The sequence below is a fragment of the Molothrus ater genome, chromosome 4 (genome assembly GCF_012460135.2).
Source record: "Molothrus ater isolate BHLD 08-10-18 breed brown headed cowbird chromosome 4, BPBGC_Mater_1.1, whole genome shotgun sequence".
Classification (NCBI taxonomy): Eukaryota; Metazoa; Chordata; class Aves; order Passeriformes; family Icteridae; genus Molothrus; species Molothrus ater.
In genome coordinates, this window is record NC_050481.2 from 59563715 (window position 1) to 59587232 (window position 23518).

General features: G+C 39.2%; 2 protein-coding genes across 3 annotated transcripts; both read right to left on the bottom strand.

The window, feature by feature from the left end:
* Positions 1 to 36: 36 nt before the first annotated feature.
* Positions 37 to 13031, bottom strand: OTOP1 (otopetrin 1). Its single transcript, XM_036381526.1, has 6 exons — positions 12746 to 13031; positions 7521 to 7657; positions 4582 to 4640; positions 2494 to 2624; positions 583 to 1529; positions 37 to 207 (listed from the first exon to the last, which is right to left on the bottom strand). Exons 1-6 carry the CDS (start codon positions 13029 to 13031, stop codon positions 37 to 39), a joined length of 1731 nt encoding a protein of 576 aa, XP_036237419.1.
* A 2203-nt stretch (positions 13032 to 15234) lies between these two features.
* On the bottom strand, positions 15235 to 23004 carry TMEM128 (transmembrane protein 128). Of its 2 annotated transcripts, XM_036383076.1 has the most exons (6): positions 22887 to 23004; positions 21665 to 21806; positions 19595 to 19756; positions 18402 to 18510; positions 17019 to 17058; positions 15235 to 16590 (listed from the first exon to the last, which is right to left on the bottom strand). In XM_036383076.1, the coding sequence occupies exons 1-4, from the start codon at positions 23002 to 23004 to the stop codon at positions 18411 to 18413; spliced, it is 522 nt and encodes a 173-aa protein (XP_036238969.1). In that variant the 3' UTR covers positions 15235 to 16590; positions 17019 to 17058; positions 18402 to 18410. The 2 variants fall into 2 exon arrangements, with proteins under 2 accessions (XP_036238969.1, XP_036238968.1); XM_036383075.1 differs by having other exon boundaries at positions 15235 to 17058.
* Positions 23005 to 23518: the final 514 nt, after the last annotated feature.

Consider the following 23518-nt stretch of genomic DNA (forward strand, 5'->3'; position numbering starts at 1 on the left):
ATTCAATCAATTGTTCACTGAGGGACCGTATATGATCTATGTTTTACAATTGACCTCAAAGAGCGAGGCAGCTGAATGCATCCGATAGAAAATAGAAAAAGGCATCGCAAGGTTCACAACAATTATCCAGGGTTCAAAGCCAAAAACTATTTCTTCCAGTCCATTGTCATACTCCGGACGGCACCCGAACGCCGGTGGTATCCACAGCTGCAGGGAAAGAACGTGAGGCCAGTATTAATCACCAGCCCTACAAGTCAATAGCCCTTAATGACTGTGACTCACCGTGCTGCAAACTGGTTTCAGGAGTCCCTAAGAAATCCCTCCCTGTTGCTACGGGGGCACACTGGTGGAAGAGGGTTTCAGCTTCTGCTGTTGCTACAGTTTTTGGACAGTTACTGAAAGGAACTTCCCATATTCCTCATTTAAATAAACTTTGTTCCCCAAAAGCATATTCACTTCTTCCAGAAGTAAAATATTCTGCCTAAAAACTACAGAAGCATGCAATTTTAATATACTTATCAGACTTGGAAGGATGGGAAGCTTTTGGGTATTAACTTGTGAACTACACTCAAAACGTCTTACCGAAAGGTTGCAGAGGAATAAAAATGCAGCGATGTTCTTCAAAATTCTCCTCTTGTTGTTAGTAACTGAGTTTCTGCTGTAAAATGAGAAATCTGAGGCCGAGTGCATGACCAAACTATTCTCCTGACTCGTTTCTTCTCTGGCAACACCAGCACCATCGTTTTCTCTCCCACAGATGCTGCCTTTAAACAGACAGGGTATGTCACCGCTGTCACGAGCAGCTCTGCCGTTGTAAATCTCTTTGTACAAGGGGCTGAGGGACAAGGTGCTCCCCCGAGATATGGTCACTATTCGAAGAGTTTTAATGTCCTCATTCACCTTTTCCTGCTCACGGTGGATGGATTCAATGATAAAGAGGTTCTGAATATATTTCTCAATAATAACCAGAACAGAGTAGGGCAGGTTATACCATGTGTATTTGGGATGACCTTGGGCACAGATAATGGCAAGGATTGAGCCCCAGGAGAGCAGCCAGGACCCTGCAGCTGTGCCCACCAGCAGTTCTGCATCCAGTTTTCGAGCAGGGTTCTTGGAATTATCCAGTGATCTATCCTCCAGTCTGTAGATGAGAAGGGCGACAACTCCAGCCGTGCACATGAGAGCCAACACGAAGATAGCGTGCAAGTAAAACATAGTGAGTGCTAACTCACTTTTAATTTTTGAGCCTCCAATCTGAATTAAATACACAACAACTATGGCTATTGTGCTAGTTAACACAATTAGTCCAAAAATCATTCCAACAGTTATGCCATGGAATTTGAATGGAGTTTTGGTTTGCTGGTGGTGCTCAACTTTCCGACCAATGTTCTTCCACAGGACATAGAGCATTGTGGATGCTAGGATGTGGTACTCTATGTTAAAGGGATATAGGTAATATATTCCCTGAGAAAATATTGAGCAGAGAGTTGTTGTTGTGCAATTGCATTGAGGTGCGTGATCATCTAGAACTAAAGGAGAAGGAGAGATCAGTTATGTGCATTATCAAGGTTCCTTGTTTATGTGAATAAATAAAACATAAATAGAATATTGAAACACAAAAGGTAAGACTTCAGTCAAACAACGCCCAGTTACCCACCTAAGAAAAGGCTTACGCATGCTTCACTGGGGTTTGAAAGCAGAAGGCATCCCCAGCAGCTGTCATAGAATGGCCTGGGTTGGAAGGAACCTTAAAGATCATGAATCTCAAACTCCCCCTTCCCATTATGAACAGGGAACCTTCCACTAGACCAGATTGCTCAAAGCCCCATGAACATTTCCTTGAACATTTCCAGGGATGGAGCATCCACAGCTTCTCTGAGCAACCTGTCCCAGTGTCTTACCACCCTCACAGTGAAGAACTTTTTTCTTTATATCCTCCTTACCCTAAATATTTGCTGACTACAACTTGCCAATGGAGAAAATGATTCATTAGTAAAAAACACCCAGAGCAAAGTCCTTGTCTTTTAAAACAGCACTAATAGATAGCTTATATTCTTTTGAGCCATCCCACTGAATCCTGCAGGACCACAGGCTACATGCAATCACTCTCCTGGGAAAGATTTGCAAGATTATCCATATTTGGTTTTTTACAAATAACTTAGTAAGTAGTAAACTCTTTTTTAACACTGCTATGTTAATGTATTACTGTGATTTAGTAATAAAGTGGTTCCTTAGTGGTGTTCCTCAGTGATGCTACTCCTGAAAAGGAATGTTCTCAAAAAATCTATTTGTTTGGAACTTAGAAGAAAATTACTGCCTTGTTCACACACATGATAATGATCATATAACATTTCAGTATCAGCTAATTACTATGTACCCTGGAATGACTATGCTGACATAATCATGAATGACTTAGCTAAATCCTACAGTGACAGTGTTTTGTATGAGTGTGCTAGAGCAGGAATTTCACAATGCACCAAGCCTTTTGCTTACCTATAGTTATGTTCCCAAAACCAAGTGTGATTAGTCTTTCCTTATGTTCATTCAATTGATGTTTTGACTCCGTTAACACGCCATTTGTCCACAGGAGCAAATTTGTGAAAACAGAATGGATAACACCAAACCTACAAAGCAAAGTGATTATTGCAGAAATCCTCACAGACTGTATCTCATTAAATATGTGCAATGAAATTAAATGGATTAACTTTCTGTGTACAAGCTATATGGCACTATTTATTTGTCAGTGCAAGGGGAGAGTTGAAAAATCATCACCAATCTCTAGAGATGTTCTGCAGTCACTTAAATCAGTCTTCCAAAATCTTACAGAAATGCAATATATTAAATGGCCTAATGCATTAAACTATTAATAGAATTCTTTTATTGTTTCTTATGCTCTCTTATGTGATGGGTTTTATTCTTTGGGCTGGACAAGCTTAATGTTAGTGGTTGAACAATCTGAACAGGATTATTTGTTTGCAAACCATATTTCACAGCCTTCTGAAGTACTTCTTCATATTCTCTGTCTGATCTTTCTTCATAGATACCACCATCTTCTCCGACATCTTGCCCATGCATTTTTGTCTTCTGGAGAGAGCTGAAGCTAACAGAGGGCTTTATTCCATTCAAAGTACTATTGCAAATGTGGGTAGGTCTCCATGCATTTTTGAGGCTCCTGGCCTCTGATAGGCCATTTCAGCTTGGTGAAACAGAATGGCATTGGAGAAAGAAGTGTATTAATGGTTCTGAACTTTCTTTCTAATAAAATCCAGAAAAAAATTTGTCCTCTGTTGCTAAGCAGCTCCCTTTTTAATATGGATAGATCATGTATCTATCTCTTTCCTAGACAAATCCTTTCACCTACCAATGCTAGGTGATTTCCTGCACCTGAGGCTGTTCATGTTTCTTCACCAAGAAACAGTTCTTTATTACAACACTCTTCTCAGTGATAAACTTGCAGTTAGAAATTTTTAAAATCTACGTATAAACAGAGCTGATAGCACCAGCTGACATTGCACAGCCTTTTGTAATCACTCTCTTCCTGAGCATGGGGTTTCAACACTTACCCAGGAGAGCAGAACAAATGGAGAACCTTCACCACAGATGATGTTTCTGAGCAAATTTATTTTACCTCCTATAGAAACTGGTCAGATCATTGATAACTTTAAATATGTACTTTGAAAATTACCATGTTTGCTTACTTATGTTCTATATACAGACAGATTACTATACATTAATCCACCTTCTCACTAGAAAACTAGAAAACACATTGGGACTGATTTGGTACACAGGATACCACCAGGGAGGTTGTGTTTCCAAGTGCATGTGCACAGCTGCATCTAGCACAGCTGTGAGGTGTGGTTGACATGCCTGAGGGATGGGATGCCAGAAGGACCTGGATGAGCTCAAGAAGTGGCCCTGTGAGAACTTATGAGGCTCAAAAAGGCCAAGTGAAGGTCCTGCAGCTGGGTCAGGGCAAGCCCCAGCATCAATACGGGCTGGAAACATTCAAGGTCAGGTTGGATGGACCTCTGAGCAACCTGATCTAGTTAAAGGTGTCGCTGCTTATTGCAGAGGGGTTGGACTAAATGGCTTTTAAAGGTTTCTTCCAACCCAAACTATTCTATGAGTCTAAGATCTAGTTTTAAAAAGGTGCTTTCCATAAAATCAATATAAAATACCTCAGTTACATTGCATTGACTGCAGGTTGCTGGTACAGGTTCCCTTTCAGTAGGGAAATAAATAAAACATAATATAGTGCATAGTCTTAAAACACTTATATGATCCTTCCTTAAGTGACTCTGTGGTATCAAATAATGATACCACAATAAGATACCATTTTCCTCTCTCGTGACAAAAATATATGTATTCTGACACTATTTTGTATTACAAAATATCAGGGCAGGTTAAATAAGGGTAAATGGAGTTACTTTAACTGTTCTGTTTCTTTCTACTTAATGCAATCAAGAAGAGAATCAATCTCTGTATATTTTCACTGTCTCTCATACAATAAAACTTTGGTGTTAAAGCACTGTACAGACCTACACCTATTAACATGCCAGATGAGGATCAGATCCACTTTACCTTTCAAGTGTTTTAAAAGACTGGATAACATCCTTTGCATGACACCACAGAAAATACACCTAAATAGAAGAAATACAGAGAAATATTGTTACACTAATGCACATGTGTAACACTCAGAAAGGAATATGCATCTGTAGATAGACATTCAAATGGTTAAAACTTATGATGATTCAAATTGAGGCAGCTCCATCTCCACACATGTGAAAGAGCTCATGATTTCATGTGATATTTACACAAAACCTGCTATTTCTTACATGAAAAAGCAGTGGCTTAACAGTAGAAAGTCTAAGTATCACTCACTAAAACATATTTTCCTTCTGTATCTGAAGAGACTTTTATTTCAATGATAAACAAAATAAAGCCACTGGCTGTGGATAGAGGTGTGATTGCTGCAGGGCATGGTGATGCTAAGTTTGAAGAATTTATGAAATATATTAAATTCTATGGAGGGAAACAGATTGATGAAAGGATGCCAGACTTGACTAATAAAACAACAAATTCCCAGGACACATGAGAAAAGTTTGTACTAACTGCATGAGAGACAACCGCATTAAGAACACAGCAGCTGCACTCAAGGATAGTGCAGAAAACTCAAACAAGGAACAAAAGAGAGAGATAACAATAAGCTAGCAAGTCAAGGTAAGTGGAATAAAATTGGAACTCTCTGTTTGTGACAGCATAAGGGAGACTTCAGAAAGAGATTGCTACTGAAACAAAACCAGGTGTGGGAAGGTTCAAGAAGAACTATACCAATATTCCTCAGGGATGTTAGGGTGACACTAACAGTCTGTTAACTCCCAATAGTTCCTAGGATACTGAATTCATCAGAAGCTGAACTATCAGAAAAGAAAGAGTCCTAAGATTTCTCTGAGAAACCTGCCTGGTTTGGTATTCCAGAAATGGTCTGAAAAGTGATAAAAACTTTGGGTTCTTCTTCAGCAGCCAGAGTAACTGGAAGCCCATTTTTCCACAGCATCCATTACTGTAGGTTGCCTTCACAGTCACTGCTTCTGAGGCAATCAATGCTAGGCAAATGCAGTTCTTTATGGCTCAACTATGCTACCCAGCAGTAACAATTCCTCTAATGAAGCATTTATCAATGAGAAGAGTGGCCACTGTAAAATCCCAGATGTAAAGACTAAAATATTTCATGTAGGCTTCAACTGAAATCAAAATGAAATTACCTTAGTCTCTAATGCCATATTGAATTTCCCATCCTGGGATAAATGCAGTAAAATCTGACAGCAGATATGAAACCAGATCTGTTGAAGATCTGTTCAGATACAAGATAGTGGGAAGAAATAGGAAAACTCAGTGCAGAAATAAAATAAGCATAAAATAATAAAATAGGCATAAAATCCAGTTTTTGGCTCACAGAATACTCATTGCCTCAAGGAGACTTCTGCCTCCAGAAGAACAAAATGCACAGCCTGCCCTGGGAGGGCAGGTACATTTTAGCTCATCCATGAGTGCAGAATGGATATATTCATTTCATGGCATGATGTCTCACTTTGAGTAAATGACAACAGAATCTGATACATATCAGTTAGAAAACAAATTCTTTGGTTTTTAGATGACACATATTAGGGATGCTCTCTGCTGTGATTTCATTCACTGTTTTGAAGACACAAGAAGATTTGTCTTAGGTAAGACGTATGTGGTTCATCACTTTTTAAATTTAACTTTTTCTTTGATTTCTCAGGCTAACATTCAAGTGTTCATTATTTTAAGCTCTGTAAATGGTAAATTCAGTGACACTGGGTGATGTAAAATTTAAATTGGAATTCTTATTGACTTATTGTCCAGCATTTTTATTCACCATTCTTCCACACTCCAGTTCATGGTGGCTGGAAACCTTGTCAGCTCTGGGTCATTGGCTGTAATGAAGAATGTTGAGTTCAGATCAGCATACAGAAGAGCTTAATTTCATTGGTTTGTTTTTCAGAGATGAAAGAATGAAGTTGCAAGACATGGAGAGTGGATATTACAAGAATGTAAAACTAAGATGACTTCAACCAACTCAGCATTTCAGAAAAAAACATAGATGGGGTGAGAGTTACTGTTTAAATTTCAGTGCACTTTTTTCTTTTTTTTACTGTTGAAGAAAGCAGAAAAATGTTGGCTGTTCAAAAGCTCATTTACATGCAATCACAACTGCTAGGAAAACATTTCTTTTATTTCTGATGATATAAACCCCTTGGAAAATTCATAAAAGTGCCTGGCTATGATTGAGTATTTCAGCTGAGTGGCTTTTTCTTTCCTTCTTCCCTACAAACCTGCTGACAGGGGTTCAGAGGAGTTAATGTGAGAAACAATCAGCTATGGAGTGTCACCACACACTCTAGACCCAAAGCCTAACAACAAACAGGCAGCTGGAATATTTCACAGGAGTCACTGACTATGTTTGCTTCTGTGCAGCCACTGATAAGAGCAACCAAATGCTTCTAGAAGGAAAATCCATGTTCATTTTTACAGAAAGTTGTGCAAGTGTTTTAGGACCAGGTAGGGAGAGTTTTGTCCCTTTTTACCCAGCCTCTAACCACAAAGGAACATCAGGTTAGACAGATGGAATTGAACATGTGTGGCAAGTCCTACATACATAAACAAGGGAATTATCTTTAGCCAAAATCCTCATTTCAGCCTGAAAATTCTGTATGTAACTTCAACTAAACAAAAAGGTCACATAACTTCAACTACAGGAGAACACTTTTTTATTATCCTTTTTTTCAAACCCATGTTTGAAACCCATGAATTTTATGGCTAAGCAACTTCAGGTTGCAAAGCTTGAATTTACTATACATACAAAAGAATTTAGTCCTCAAAAGTATTCTGTGATATGCTCAGAAATCAAATTATTGTTAAGTACACTGATGACAAGATAAAATATATTTTTGAAAAGAAACAAAGATTAATATAAAAGCGCAACCAGTGAATTTTACCTGTAAGATGGTGTGGACAGCATGTGTTACAGGAAAAATGCCTTCAGTTGGTGATAAACAGTTTGAAAAATCAATATAATATCCAATTTTAAAGGAATCCAGAATTAAAGTAATCACTGCAAATAATGTAATCCCACCTACGAATGAAAAAGATATTAGAAAATTTTATGTATAGTTATAGTGTCAAGGAACTATTTGTAAAACACACAAAAACCTCTTTAAGGGAATGAAAGCTGATCAATATCTGTGTTCTTGTTTAGGGAAATAAGATTAGATCAATGCTCAAGAAGATAATTGACTCTATGAATTAAGTGCCTCTAATTTGTGACAGCCTCTGCCCAGTACATTAAGCAGGGTCACCACTGGAGAGCCCCTGCATGGTCAGGGAGGAGTTGCCAGCCCTGCACTGCCCAGGGCATCCAGCCCCTGGCAGAGCGCCCAGCTCTGGGCAGGACAGGCTCCCAGGTGACAGTGGCGCTGAAGCAGCCATGGAGGGCAGGAATTACTGCCCTCAGCAGCCCCACAGCAAGATGGGCACTCCTGGGAGCTGAACAATCACCTCACATCCCCCAGCCCAACACCTGCACAGTGGGAAGTAACACAATCACTTGGTGTGCCCTCCCTGAGCATGGCTGGGGCGTCGCACTGTGACTCAGAGACCACAACGAGCTGTAAGGTTTGTTCTCCTAATAAAGAACCACAGATTTAATTTCAGTATCTGTATTTCACACACACACAAAAAAATATCCTAACATATTACTCTAAATACCCTAAAGAACTTTGAAATACATTTCCCTTTGTTCATTTTTTTGTTGCTGTTATTATTTGGTTTGTACCTGTATGACAGAGCATAATTGGCTACAAGATTACTGAACCAAACCTTGGTTTTGGTTTGTTTTGAGGGTTTGTTTTGGTTTTTTTTGTTTGTTTGGTTTTTTGTTTTTTTTTTTTTTTTTTTGTGGTTGGGTGGGGTTTTTTTTCCTTTTTTAAGCTTTTTTCAAGCAAGTTTTCAGTGGATTTAATTTGGACTTATTTGAATGAAGACTACATAAAAATTTATCCATGGACCTTAACCAGACCTCATGGTATAAACCAGCATCAGTAACTTAATCTTTCTTTACAATTCCTTACAGAGTAAATAACATCACTAGTGTTGACTTGGATGAATATTTATCATTTATATGGGGCCACAACCTAACTTCTATACAAATACCACGTGTTCTACTTGACATGTGGTAGTAAAAAAGTAACACTAAATTAAAAATTTATTTAATTAATATCTTCATTGTCAAAGTTGCATTGATAAGAATTAAGTAGAAATTATATAAACACACTATAATTTTGTTTATTATTTCATTGACTCTTTAAACAAAAATAGACTTCAGAAACCTTTTTAACCACAAGGGTATGAATTCCAGTAGGATTTTATGCTTCTGTTTTAGAATCTCTCTATAATAAAAACACTGTAAAATTACTGATTGAGTGTCATTTCTACCAGGAGCTAAAACCTTTTGCTTTTATATTGCAAAAGCTAAAACCTCAGCTCTGCACTTCATGCATGTATATAATCCCATATAGTTTTTTTAAATTTATGCTTCTTAGGTCAGCTAATTTGTATTCTCACACACATAACAGGACTGAAGCCCACGTTTTTAGAGGTGCCATTTGTACTGTGTATGAAACTAAATGGTATTACAAAATTATAGGCTACCCTTGAGATCAAATTATATGTTTCTTTCCTTATCTAAAGAATGTTAATAATTAAGAAATAAATTAGAATTTCTAGTTCTGATTATATAATTATAAATATAACTTGTTATAAATCACTCTGCCTGAGGTAACTAGACATGCCTGAGGAAGGTGTTAGACTAGATGAACTTCAGAAGTCTCTTCCTACCTGAACTATTCTAAGATTGATTTTGTGATTTATGATTTATTTACAAAGTATGCAGGAAACAGCCTATTTGTCTGAAATGAGTCAGTTTGACATGTGTTATGATTGTTTCAATAAGAAGGCAAAAACTCTCTTCTGAAGCAAAAAGATTATAGACTACTGACCTCCAAGGATTGGAAGACTTTATATTACTCTTAATTTTAGACTGTTTCAGTTATTCAAATGGTATTTAGATATTTCTGCAATCACCCAGGTGGCCACACTACAAGTGTGTACAAAGTGTCCAACATGCTTATTTATAGGCTTCAAAAGAGAATGATTGTACTAATTTTCTTAGTCAAAAATCAAACCACAGCCGTAATGACCATGCATATGGTATGTTAATAGTATTTCTGACAACTTTTTGTGATAGAAACTTCAGTAGTATGTACTAATACTAAATGGACACCAGTAAATTCAAGGAAGATAATTCCACTACTTAGTTATTTTCATTTAAAATTGTAAGAAATGTGAAATTATTGCAATTGAGCACTGTTTCATTATTTTTCCTTTCAAACATTCATTGAAATCTCTGTGTCTTAAGGGATCAATAATAGGATTTTAAGTATTGCTAAGTGCTGGCTCATTTCTTGCTAGTAACCATCAAGAAGATCAGAAAAACATAATGATACAGTTGCAAAAATACCACTCTCACTTTAAAATATCATTCAAAGAATTGGCAATTCAATGAAGGCAGTAAAAAGATACAAGTTGAAGTCTGTCAAGAGCTTTTAAGTTGACCAGTTGTCAATGCTTTAAACAGAAACTGTGCTGCTAAAGAATGTGATAAAATAAAGCTGTTTGTGAAACCAACTGATTTTCATTTTGAGTTCTCTAGCTCACTTCTCTGAACTTTCCCAAAAAAATGGTCAGAGAGCTTTTCCTAGCAGGAGAGCATACTTAGGAGAATAATATTTGGAATAAGTCAAGGAAAGACTTCCTAAGGTTCCCTGTGGTTATTTGGGTTAGGATAACTGTGTTGTATTAATGACACAGCTCTGCCACAAACCTTTCCTACATTCAGACTCCAGGAGTGATTCTTGGTCAACCACACAGGTGGGAAGACAACCAAGCTCAAGGGTTCACACATTGACACCTTGGTGCAGAAAGATTCAAGGAAACCTTCCTGTGAGCAGCTCTTGCAAACTGGTCATCTGTCCTTCTAGTGTTGCTAAACATGTACAAGGAGTCAGTTATAGGAGGTTTTTGTTAAATCATTCCATTTCAACATTTGTCAGAGCAAAATGGTCTAAGCAGGCAACTGCCACCGCTTTTACTGAAATGATATTCACAGTTTGAAAGGATTCATGAAAATACATTCATTTTCTACTGTTTAATACAAGGACATTTGCTCTCACAATTACAGCAAAGAGAGGTTCTTCAAAAGTAGCTGATAGAGCTAGTAAAAAAAATTGCAGAAAACTTTCAGTGGAAAAACCCAAACAAAATATGTCTGTCCCACTCCATCCTCCCCTTTCCTTTTTGGACTTTTGATCTTTCAGGTAAAAGACTTCTATGGCAAAAGCATGATAAAGAGGAGGGCATAGGGGATCTTGGCAGAGGAATTGCCACCTGAGTTTTTCCTTAGCTCAAATAAGTTTTCTTTTACTAATAGAGGATAAAGGAGTTGTACAGCCTTGTTGTAACTACAAGAAACTCCCAAGAATAGGAAAGTGTAGGTCATTCCCTAAGGGCAAATTTGTTGAATTGCAGCCTAAGAGAAGCCATGGAACCCGAAGCACTTGAGAAGTCAGTACAAAGAGCCATCCTGTGCTGGTAAAAGAAATGGATATGGTAACTCTGTAGTTCAATCTAGGATCTTATTTCTAAGTTTCTGTGACTCCTTATATTCTGTAGGACAAATGAAATGCTGTGAATGCGGCGCCAAAAAAAAGAGGGTGGGGGATCCTGCTGTACTTACCCATGCTAGGCAGTATTTATTCCATATTTAAGAGGGGAAAGCTACCCTCTGAGTAACAAAAGCTTAGCTTGGCCCAAGGTAGGATCTTATTAAGCCTTGCATGAATTTCAGGAGGTTGTAAGCCACATAAGCTAATAAATGAAAAATGCTTGAGAGATTAACATTGCCTTGAAAAATAGTAAATAATCAAGAGGAACAATTCAACAGTTGGTACATGAACTCCATACATTTCAGGAAATAGTTTACAGACCATGGCTGTACATTAGACATTAAAAGAAAATAAGTTTTCTGTCAGCAATTCAAACACAAATGTTAACAGTTGCGAAGAAAATAAATTACACATAACTACTGAGATTGAGAACTACATTTCCACAGCACAACCTTACTTTTCAAAATAATCAGGTGTTAGGTGTTCTTGGAATTTTCATTTAGATGTTTAATTAGCTGCTGTGAAAATTAGCTGTTGTCTCATTGTTAGTAGGTAGAAAACACTTAAGGGGAAATCTGTCATAACATTCCACTTAAATACTTTCCAATCTATCACTCACAGTGCTGAGACTGGAAGAGGCTGGTAGAACTGGGATTGCCTATTATTGCACAAGCACTGATGTAGGCTGTTTCTTTTTCTTTGGTACCTGAAAACACAAATTCCTGTCACTGCAATTCTGTGATGTGCTGCCCAAACACCTTTTCTCAATATACCTTTGTATCCTCACTGGTACACAGCTGACTGCAGATAAGGGCCAGCACACCCCACCACTACTCTTGCAAACTTGTATACTTTTTCTGCAAGCAAATGCGCAGTTTAGATTCCTTGTTTAACTGCTTTATGTACTGATGACAAACTGATCTGGTCAGGGATTTTGTCCTCTACAGTCTAACGCTAGATGTTTCAGAAGCATCACTGTACACATATAACCAGGAATCTCTGATATACGTTGGTATAGACAGAGCTTCAGGACCTTTCTGACTGGTACTACCATAAAGTAAATTGCATTATACCATCTGGAAAAGGTGATAATTCCTCTAAAACAGCTGCAAGACAGCAAAAAACCTGCCTCTTCCACTAGCTATATATCATTTTTCAAGTTTCACCAAACCAGCCTGGTAAGGAAGAAAGGTGCTGGAGCTTTCAGCACTAAAAATGGTAGTTGGAAAGTGAGAATGTTTAACAAACAGATTCCCAATACAATCTTCTAGTATGTTCAGCTTATGCATATATTTACTTTAGAGTGCACTGCATGTTCATTCAGTTTGCAAAGACCAGGATGCCTCCCGGTAGGGATGGAGAGGTAACAAAGAGGCAGCAGGTGATGGCACAGATGTCCCTTGTGCGGTAGGTACCGCTCTGTGCCATCCCCCCGTACTTACACTTCAGCCAGCGGGCTCCGGCGTGTGTATCCTTGTCCCGGATCAGCCTCCTCTGCGTGCAGCTCCTGCAGAGGTACCACAGCATCCACAGCAGCTGGATGAGCATCAGCGTGATGAGGTAGGAGAGCAGGTGGCTCTTGCTGATGCCCACGGCATGCACAGCCCAGGCGAAGGTGAGCAGCAGCCCGGCCAGGAAGAGGTTGATGCCGTACTGGCTGCTGAGGATCTCGGCGTTTTTCTGCGGGTAGCTGCCGCCCACCGCGGGGCACCCGGCGGCTTCCTCCATCTCCCACGCCGCCGGCCAGGTGCTCCAAGCAGGCGGCCCCGCTGTCCCCGGGGAGCCCGGAGGGCGCTGCTGGCCCGTCCCCCATCGCGGCGGGGGCGGAGCGGGACCGCCGGCCCTGGCCGCGCCCTGCCCGCGGGCGGGGGTCCCTGGCAGCCGGGAAAGGCTGCTGAGGTTTTTGCGGGACGTTCTTCCCTGAGACTGACAACAGCTGGGGTCCGGACCAGGGTGAGGAGAAGCGACTCGGACGAAAGTTAGTTCGGAGCCAGCTCTGCCCGGCTGCCTTTGGTGACATGGTCCGTGTTGGGAGACCTGCGCGGTGTAACACATTCCCTGGGCAGGAAAATGCAAAAGACACCGTATGTTGAACAAATCCCCGGCCCGACGGCTGGAAAGCCGAAGAAAGGCCAGAACCTGGGAGCTGGTGAGGCTGGAGCCTGCCCTGCAGCCCGGGAGCCAGCAGCTGCTGATGGAGCTCCTTCGCACGGCAGGCAGAGGGATGACACACGTGCTTCACACTCTGGGCTCCACAGGCATCTTCTGCTGAGCAATCGGTACTTTCACTGGTAGGACAGAACCTCGTTTTTCAGGAATTCTCTAGACCTTTCAAAAGTGGTAATTTACCTTGGTTTTTTTAGAAAGTCCCATTCTAATAACACAGTACTATAGGAATTGCTAGCTGGAGAAGCAACTACTGAGCTCAAAGTAGCAAAACCTTCTGCAGAATTTAGTCCCCTTCTTATATATTCGTTTTCCCAATATTTATTCACTCTTTCAGTATTGACCCTTTTCTACTTAAACTGAATTCTCTTAACTTTAGGTATTTGGATGCTGAGCATAGCTTGGAGGCCAAACATCAAGATGGACTGGTCCTTGTCCTGGCCAAGTCTTACAGTTTTGCATTTTTGCTCTGTACCTGTTGATTGCATATTGATTACCCAAAACATTGGTTTTTACAGTGACTGACCCACACCTTGCATGAAATTAAGCCACTAGTTCAACTACAATAAAAAATTAAAAAAAAGGATATCTTGAAAATACAGCATCTATTTTATTCCACTTCCTCTGGCAAAGGAGTCCTTTTAAGCTTTTTCTCTTCTGAAGGCAGAAATTAATAAAGGGTTTTTTTCTCATATAAAAAGGACACTTTTGAACTTACATCTTAGTGTCTGGGATTCACAAGCCTCTTAAAGAACAGGGAAGGAAAACAAAATGGCAGAAAGATGAAATGACTGAATTCTGGACAATCACCTGTTTAGGTAACCATAAAGAGGTAGTTCCTACCCTTTATTCATTTTGCCCTGTTCTCAAGAAACATGTATTTTAGACCATGTGTACATTTTCTTATTGAAGAATACACTTAACAGGAAGAGAGCCCTTTGTTTCTGTCTGGTCTGTTAAATCAAAAGCATAACTAGTCAAACAGTCAGGCTTCAACCACCTCTAGCTCACAGCTACATCCATTGTTATCAGAAATGGCATTGTGGGATTGCCAAATCCTACTTCTATCTCATACAATGTAACCTTTAAAGAATAACTGAGGAAGATGTTTCCATTTTAGAGAGCTTCTATGGGTAACTGTGATAAATAATCTTCACTGCATGGACTATTTTACTTTAAATTATCCAAGAGCATCCCTTGTCACCTGTAAGCGAAAGCTCTTTGGTGCTGGTACACATTCTCATCCTGAAATGAAATAATGTAAATGGATACAGAAGATACCTATGGTGGCCTGTACCAAGAGAATACATTCAAGCTTTAATAGAGGTGGGGATTTCAACTGCTACCTCTTTCTACTCCCTTGCCCTAAATTCTTATTTGGTGGTAAGGAAAATAACAAAAGCAAGGAGTTCACAGAAGTGGCAGCAGCATTGTGTCAGGTTGCAACAATTAAAACAAGCATTGTTTTACCTTCTTACCAGATTTGCCACTACTTCCTTTTGAGCACATAAGTGAATGAGTATTGTGTTGGATACTCAGATCTGTTACTGAAAGACTTTGTACAATGAGCATTTCTACCTGGGATTCTCAGAAAGACATCAAAGTAGTCTGAAGGCAAACAGCTCTCCAGAGGTGAACAGAGTGTTATTAAACCTTCAATAAACCCAGATAAAGGGGCATGAAAGACAAAGGTACTCTGAGTCAAGTATAGCATTTAAAATCTACATGAACATCTATTTTATAGAAAAAGCAATGAGATGGGGTGGAAGTCTCCAAGAAAGTGTAATTAGATGGTTAAACAATTAAATATTGAACAACTATTGATCACTTTTGTACAAAGTTTATTAAGATGTTCAGAAGAATGAATTTTAAAAATCTTGTAGCAAATTAAAATAGTAATTTTAATTCAGATTACAAGGCAACTTAAAACACCTAGAGCAATCATACAGCTGACAAATAAAAATACAGCTATAATAACCATCCCTGAGCAATACTGCATTTTAAATGTTGTAATAAAGAAAGTTACTCAAATGTACCTGTGTATGCAGACAAAATTGGTAAAACCTTTTAAAAACTGAAGACCTGAAAATAAGCAACTTGCACTTTAAAGATGTGAAGCATGACTGGTTTTGGCAAATTTAAATATTACATTTAAACAAATCAAGCTGTTAACTTACCCTACAAACTACTTCAAGTGGTGCTAAATGCACTTTATTTTGGTTTGTCTGATTCTTTGTATTACATACTACTAGGTCCCAACTTTTTTCATTAATGGAACAGTAACAACCAAAGACAATGTGTATCTCTGCCATCACTAAACATTCCATGTGTTCAGCAATGGTGTGAATTTGGAAGTCAGAGTGAAGAATACAGTATCCTTTGGCAGTCCAGACTTTAAGCAACACTCACAAGTGTTGATTTTAACAGGTTTCAGTACCCAATTTCTACATTCTCCTATTTTCCAAAAGGCGTGCGTGGAAAAGTATTTACACAAGGACCCACATAAAGTGGTCTAGCAACCAGATGGTGCCCAGGTCTTCAGACAGTTAAGTATCTCAGCCAACATGAACAGACACTTAATAAAAATAAAATGCTATTTTATTTTCCCAACTAAGTATAACTAAGTAGCTTTTAAGTTAATATCAGCCTCTTCATTGCTGAGTAAGGAAAATGGCAACTTCATTAACAGGCACTGATAAGAATGAAAATTTGATTTACAGAAGAAAAAACAACCTGAATACTGAAAAACAGTGCATACATCAAAAGAATTTAATGTGTGCTCCAAATTTCTTGTGTAGTGTTAATACTGTTCATTGTATTGCTGGTTATTCACAGCTTGATTATCCACCTTTGGCTGTGGACAAACTGTATGAGCATATAGTAGAATTTATTTATTTATTATTATTATTTAATTGATGACACTGCCAAATGTCAACCAGCTTTCCCTTTCTCTTATCCATACTTTTTTTTAAACACTAGCAGATCTGAATTCAAGACATTAGATAATAAAGTATTTCCTATATGGTAACAAATATAACAGCAGAAATTTCAGAGATCAAGAAATGTCTCCTGTAAGTAGGTTTACAAGTACAAACACAGGTTCCAGATAACAGTATTTTACCTGTCAATTCAAATGGAAAGAATATAGTATTAAAACCCCACAACACTTGATTTAAGTATCACTTACTTCCAAATCAAACAACATGATTTGAGCAGGAAGTTTGAGTAGGTAACCTCTAGGCCCCCAGAGATAATATTTAAAGGTCCCTTTCAACACTAGCTATTCTATGGTGCTATTACTTACTACCCATGTGCTTAATACTCAAATATAAATAGAAGCTTTACAAAGCTTTACAAAATGAAAGGTTTCATGTTACTAAGAGATGTACAATATATTTATCTTCCAATTATTGACAAATCAGTTGCTTTTTCCTATGGTTATGTCCATTGATTTATAAATCAAGTCGATTAAGAATTACTGTATTAGTTAGAGCAAACAGGCAGTATTAGAAACAACAGAAGTACTGAGATGTAACAAAAGTGACATACACTTTGCAGGATTACAGTTACTTGAGTCCTTCACATGAAGCTGAAAGAAAAGAAAAAAACAAATTTCACCAAAATCTTTGAGTGTTCTATATACTGCACAAGCTCTATCAAAAATGAATTAATTATTTTGGAACACCAAGTAATAACTTGTCCCTAATTATCAGGCAAATAATTATTTGACCTAATACAGAATTTCTCCATATATTTCAAGTGCAGAGACAGAACATGGCTAATGATAGAACCAGCAAACATGGAGATGTTTGTATCAGCAAGTGTGACTCAACATTTTGCCACAGTAAAGAGGTTCTGAATTAAGTATTGTATTTTTCAGAAGTCTGAGTTTTGTCAGAGTAGAAGTTAATTATCTCCTTAAAAATCAGGTTTCTTGATATCTCAAAAATAGAGGAGAAAATGCAACAGTGGTTCAGCTTGTTATTAAAAAAAAAATCTGAGTTTCACCATCCCAGACATTAAACACTTTTTGCCTACATCTTTGTCAGTACAATAGGCTACACTCTAAATCCAGCAATCCAGCACGGTCTTCTTTTTGCTGCACTCCTAAAAATGCTGAGGGATCGCCTCACTAGAAAGTGGCAAGCAAAGCCAAACAGGCTTCCTCCTCATTCCCTTGAGAAGTACAACAAACAAGACCTGCTGAAGGAGGAGCTGCCCTGGATGACATGAGACTCCTGTGATATAGGACACATCCTTTACCCTATTTACTGATCTGTATTTGGTGTCTTCCTTAGCTTTTTACATTTCACTGGATTCATTCATTTGATAAGTATATCCTAACAAAAGATGTGGCAGTTATTGAGAATGCATTTTTCAAGTCAACAAAACAGATGGGTTGGCCTTTGAAAAGTCCTTTTTAGAAAGAACAAATAACTTCTCCTATCTGGCAATTTTCCACACAGCAGGTTGATAAGGGCTGTGCATCACAGAAAATGAAAACAGCACACTTGAAGACAAAGACATGACAAAGATTTTTTAATTTTAAAAAATGGAGAAGGCCTTGGTCCATGGATGTTGGTATCTTCTCCCCTTTACTATCAGGTGAAACAGCTTTACTAAGAAGTTACCCCAGTCTAGGTAAAAGCTGCAGGTTTTTGGTCTATACATCCCAAAACCATCCATTCTCACTAATGTTTCTTTTCAATGTCTAGAATGGAGTTTTAGAGAAGTGGAAAGGATATTCTTCCCCTTTTGATAACTGCATGTTCTCTGTTTACTCTATATGCCACAAAATGTCACAATTTGAAGAATGTCCACAAAACACAGAGAAGGAACCCCTAAAGGGCCTCCCAATTGTTAAATGTCTAACAAAGCAGTTCCCAGAACAGGATAAATACTTTTATGTGCTTAAAAAATTCAATTATTTACCTGAAGGGCTTATCCCAGGAGTGACACAAGCATCACAATACCCATGAACTGAATGAAGAGCAACACAGGTGTCAAAAATGACCAGACAGGCCACAAGGCAACATTGAAACTGGAAATAAAAGCAGAAAGTATTTGGTAAGTTCAGTTGTCACATTACAGAAACATCAGGCATACAAAGGAAACATGTCAAAAGAAGAAATAAGATTTAAATTACTTAACCTGGAAATATACTTCTTTGTTTCTGAAAACAAAACACATCAAGGGTAAAGGGTAAAGATACCTTTTACTTTCAGAAAATCTATATCTGAAGCCCCTGAAAATTACCTACTCTTTGATTTTTCAATGGGCATACATGGCAGCTGAGAGAAGCTTTAATCTGAACTTTGATCTTGACAGATTTCAGTTAACTGAAGAGACAAGGGGAAAACCAACTAATTTTACAACTGACTTACAAGAATTACAGATTTGACTAATTATAAACCATAGGGAACCTTTATTTTCCTCAATCTTCCTTTTTTTCACCATTGCAACACTGACTGATGTCTTGATACAACAGCTAAACAAGAGGAAATCAATTTTCATGCGGAAAGCAAATAAATTAACTGGTACAATGTAATTTTCTTCATTCACATTTGCTCAGTTCTCATACAATCTCATAAGTAAAGCAACTCTTACTAAAAGTACCATTCTCAGACAAAATATAAACCCTTAAAGCTCATATGTCAATAGTCAGAAGTCTAGCATTTTGGGTATGTTTGCTACTTATATTGTTTGATAATGAAGAGCTCTGACAGAAACTGATTGAACTGAATTTTTTCTCAGATAGAGAGACTGCACCTTTGTCTTTATTTGTTAACTGCACAAGTAGTTGCCAGAGACGAGAAATTTACACTAACAAAGATAACTTCAGTTTTCCCCTGAATTTTCAAGACAGAAAAGATCCAGTACATCTCTAAGTACACAATATAAAGTTTCAACTGTTGCAACTCTTGCTTTGTGGATGAAAGTTGAAAGTGCAAGAAATTATGCTACCTAGAACTGATATTGTCACCAATACACAAAGCAGAATTACATATAGAATTTCATTACAGAATTTCTTATAATTTATAAGAAATGATACTTATAAAATGAGCCCATTAACACACAGACTAGCACAGGTTTAGCAGAAGTTTGCACACAGTGTTTGAACTCACCAAATTGCTGCTGCTATGAAGGTAGCTGTTGTGATAGGAATCAGTGCAGGGTACTGTTCATCATAGTCCTGAATTCCACAGTACCACTCAAGATACAGTATGCAGTAAAAGGCAACACATAAACATGCAGCCAATAAACAAGTGCCACAGGAAAGCCACCAGCTGTGGGAAGAAAAGCACATTAAGCCATGTTTAGCACAGTCACACTGCAGTTTGCTGAGTAATCTTCAGTCGACAAACAGAACAGGCAATATCTGTTAAAAACACAGATTGTGGCCTAGAGTTCCTGTAGGTTTTACCTTAAATTAATCTTACAAAACACTTTTTGCCCTTAAAAGCTGTTAAACTGAGTTTAATTTTGCAATGAAACACTCCTTTCATATATTGTCCCCTCAAGTATTTTGGAAATTCAATGTGACAGATCTTGTCTGAATCTACTATACTACCACACCAAAACCACTTAGTCAATAATAAAATAAAATAGGCTCCACTCCAACTGTGCTTTTCACTATAAATTAGACTGGTGATCTTTGTGCAACAGAAATGCTGCAGAAAGCTTTAATATGGTTTCAGTTTGGGAAGTCTCAAATTTAACAAGAAACATGAAGATTATTTATAACTACTAAAGAAAACCATGGAGAAATCTAGAATTTTAAACTCAGAATAATAAAAAACACAGGGTATGTGATTATTTAGGAAGACACACTTTTGAGCCTCTTTGAGGATACACTTCAAGACTAGTTCAGATAAGGCTTGGGAGGAAGATGCACTTTAATAAAATCTTATCTGAACATGTATTAACAAATAAAAATTTTGAAAAATGAATTCTTACAATAACTTGATTACTAAATTACAAAGGGTAATTAAGGATCTTCCTGCTCAGGTACCATGTGTTCTGGAACGGTACAGCAAACATAATATGCTACTTTGAAATCCTGTTTCTACCAAGGGAGAATCCTGCACCAAGAGAACTGTAGCCATGGCCTACCTACACAAGCAGTGCAGGAAGAGAGGGTCCTGACCCCAAATTTTGATTACACCTTGGAGCCACTGGTTTTGCTTTCACAGTCAGGTGTATGAAGGTATAACTAGCCTGGGAGAGCAGCTCCAGAGAACCTCCCAGCACAGAGCCCTCTGCAGCTTCCACATACTGATATAACAATGACAACTGCAATGTGTTTTAATAGCACTTCCAGCTGAAGCCATCTAAAAACATTTAACATACATCAATCCCATTGAAAATAATTTAATAGAAAAGAAATAGACTAGAAATAAAAATTACCTCACAGAAATTATTTCACTAATCTTTTGCTGACCTACTCAAAATCATCTACAGATGTTCTAGAGAAATTAACTTCTCTTTGACCTCTAAGGGTTAATTTCAGGGGGTTTGTTATAAAAAAATAAAATCAAAGCCTAAATACTTCCAACAAACCAGGCAGCTATTTCTTGGACTTAAATGAAAACTTGAAGGTACAGTATTAAAATATCTGGTATCAGAGCAAACTTTGCATGTACAAAAACAGCTAAGTAGAGTTTACAGAGAATAAAAACAAGTGTAGCAAACTGTAAGCATTGTATTTACTTTAAAATTATATAATAATATCAGCTTAGGTGATATTGGTCCAACCTCCCTGCTCAAGCAAGCTCAGCTACTGCCAGTTGCCCAGAATCATGTCCAAATGGCTTTTGAATATCTCCAAAGATGAAGACTCCACAACCTATCTGGGCAACCTGTTCAGTGCTCAGACACCCTGACAGTAAAAAAGTGGTTCCTGATCTTCAGAGGGAACCTCCTCCATTTCAGTTTGCACCCACTGCCTCTGGTCCTGTCCTGGACACCACTGGAAAGAGCCTGGCTCTGTCTTCTTTGCACCCTCCCTTCAGGTGTTTACATGCAATGACAAAATGACTCTGAGCCTTCTCTTCTCCAGACTGAACAGTCCAAGGTTTCTCTATTCCTACTGCAGATCCTGTTCATCCATGATTTAAAATACAGTGACCAGATGTAACAAACTGAGTATGATTATAGGGCTAAAACAAACCTTTTTGTAAGAAAAGATACCTTACCTATCTGCTTGCATAGTTTCTTTAATATTATTTAAAAAATCAAAGTAGTACGTCACAGCTATTGATGCCAAAATCCAGAATGCAGAATGAATATTCAGTCTGTTAAGAGGCCTCATCGTCTTCTCTACAGCTGTAGACTCTTCTGTAAAGAAGAACATAATTATAGCACTAAAGCCAGTCATTAAATGAAGTATGATTATAGTTACATAAAGCATGATACTTTATCTTTTTAATTCATTTATCTCGGGAGATTATTCTACTCATCATAATACACTTTGTGCTACAAATATTCTAAAGACCTCTGAACATTTACTGAAATGAAACAGTTTAAGCAAGGTATCCTTTGATAAAATGATAAAGCAGTAACAATCAGCACAACACTGTATCTGTGTATATTTTTAGGAGACAGCTGACTAGATTTTGTAAGGGTTGTTTAACTAATGAAAAAACCCTGGTTTTATGAAACAATTTTTATTAATTTAGCTATAGGTTGCTACTTCCAATCACTGATTTATTTTTACCCTTCTTTATGAATTTTAGTATTTGCAAAACGATCGCAGGCATAATTTTCTTGTTCTCAACTGCAGATAATTCACAAATTTTCAGCTGCAGTTTCAGGACCTAGCTGGACTTACACTGCACACTTTCAGCAGGTAAACTGCAACTATCATTGTGCAGGAAACTACCTTCTCTTTTTCCCCTCATTATCATGTACTGTTTTAGAGAGAGCAAGGAGATGAGAAAGCCATTTTTGTGCCGACAGTAACCACGTAAGACAGTATTTATACACACTGTCAAAAAAAGGTGTCAGAGGTGGTATTGATGTCTCACACTCTGAAGTTTATCACCAGGAGTTCCTGGTGGCCCGTGTGCCTTCAGCAGTGTCACATGTGCCGATTCCTCCACACGCACCGCCGCCAGCCGAGCGTACCCACAGCTCTGCTGGAGCTTACAGGCAGCTTTATTTTACATTTCCTACATTCCTCCTCATCCTACGGGAGCTTGGGCCCGGAGCATCGAGCATTTCATCTGCATCAGGCAGATGAGGCAGTCCGCGGCTGCCAGCCCCTCGCATCCCCCACGCCCGGCTCGCAGTCAGGAGCGGACACCTGAGGGCAGCGGGGCCGCGCTCCGCGCCGCTCAACCCGAGGCGGCCCCGCTGCCGTCCCAGCGCCCGCCCGGCAGGGCTCGGCACCGCTCCCCGCGCCCCGGCACCACCCACCGGCCGTCCCGCCGCCCCGGGCAGGCGGCTGCGGCTGCTGCGGGTCCCGGGGCTCTGGCCCGCGCCGCCCCGGGCGCCGCAGCCTCGGGAGCGCGTCCCCGCCGCCGCCGGGCTCCATGTTGGGCCGCTCCGGCAGTGACGCGGCGGGGCGGGAGCGCGGCGGCCGCCACCGCCCCGGCGTGAGGGGCAGCGGCCGCGCCCAGGCCTCGCCGGTCCGGGGTCCAGAAACAGCTTCGGGAATCGCTGAGCCCCCCTGGAGGGAGGGAGCACTGCCGTGTACAGCCGAGTGCCGCACTGAAGGCTGTGGTGCCGAAATGATTCAGGAAAAAACCCCAAAAAACTCTGTGGGTAGAAATGTTTTCCTCATCTGCCAAGCAGATGTTCTTCAGGGCAGATGTTCGGGAAATCTCAATTTCTGTGACACAGATCAGTGGTGTAGGTTAAAAATGATTGGAGCATGGTGCTAATAACAGCAGGCTCGGAGGTTCGATCTCCGAAGGGGCCGTTCACTCAAGGGTTGGATTCCACGATCCTTCTGGGACCCTCCCAACTCGGAATATTCTGTGACTGTGAAATGCAAAGCTCTGGGAGCTTTCCAGAGCCACGGGAATCCTGTAGCACTCGAGACTGCA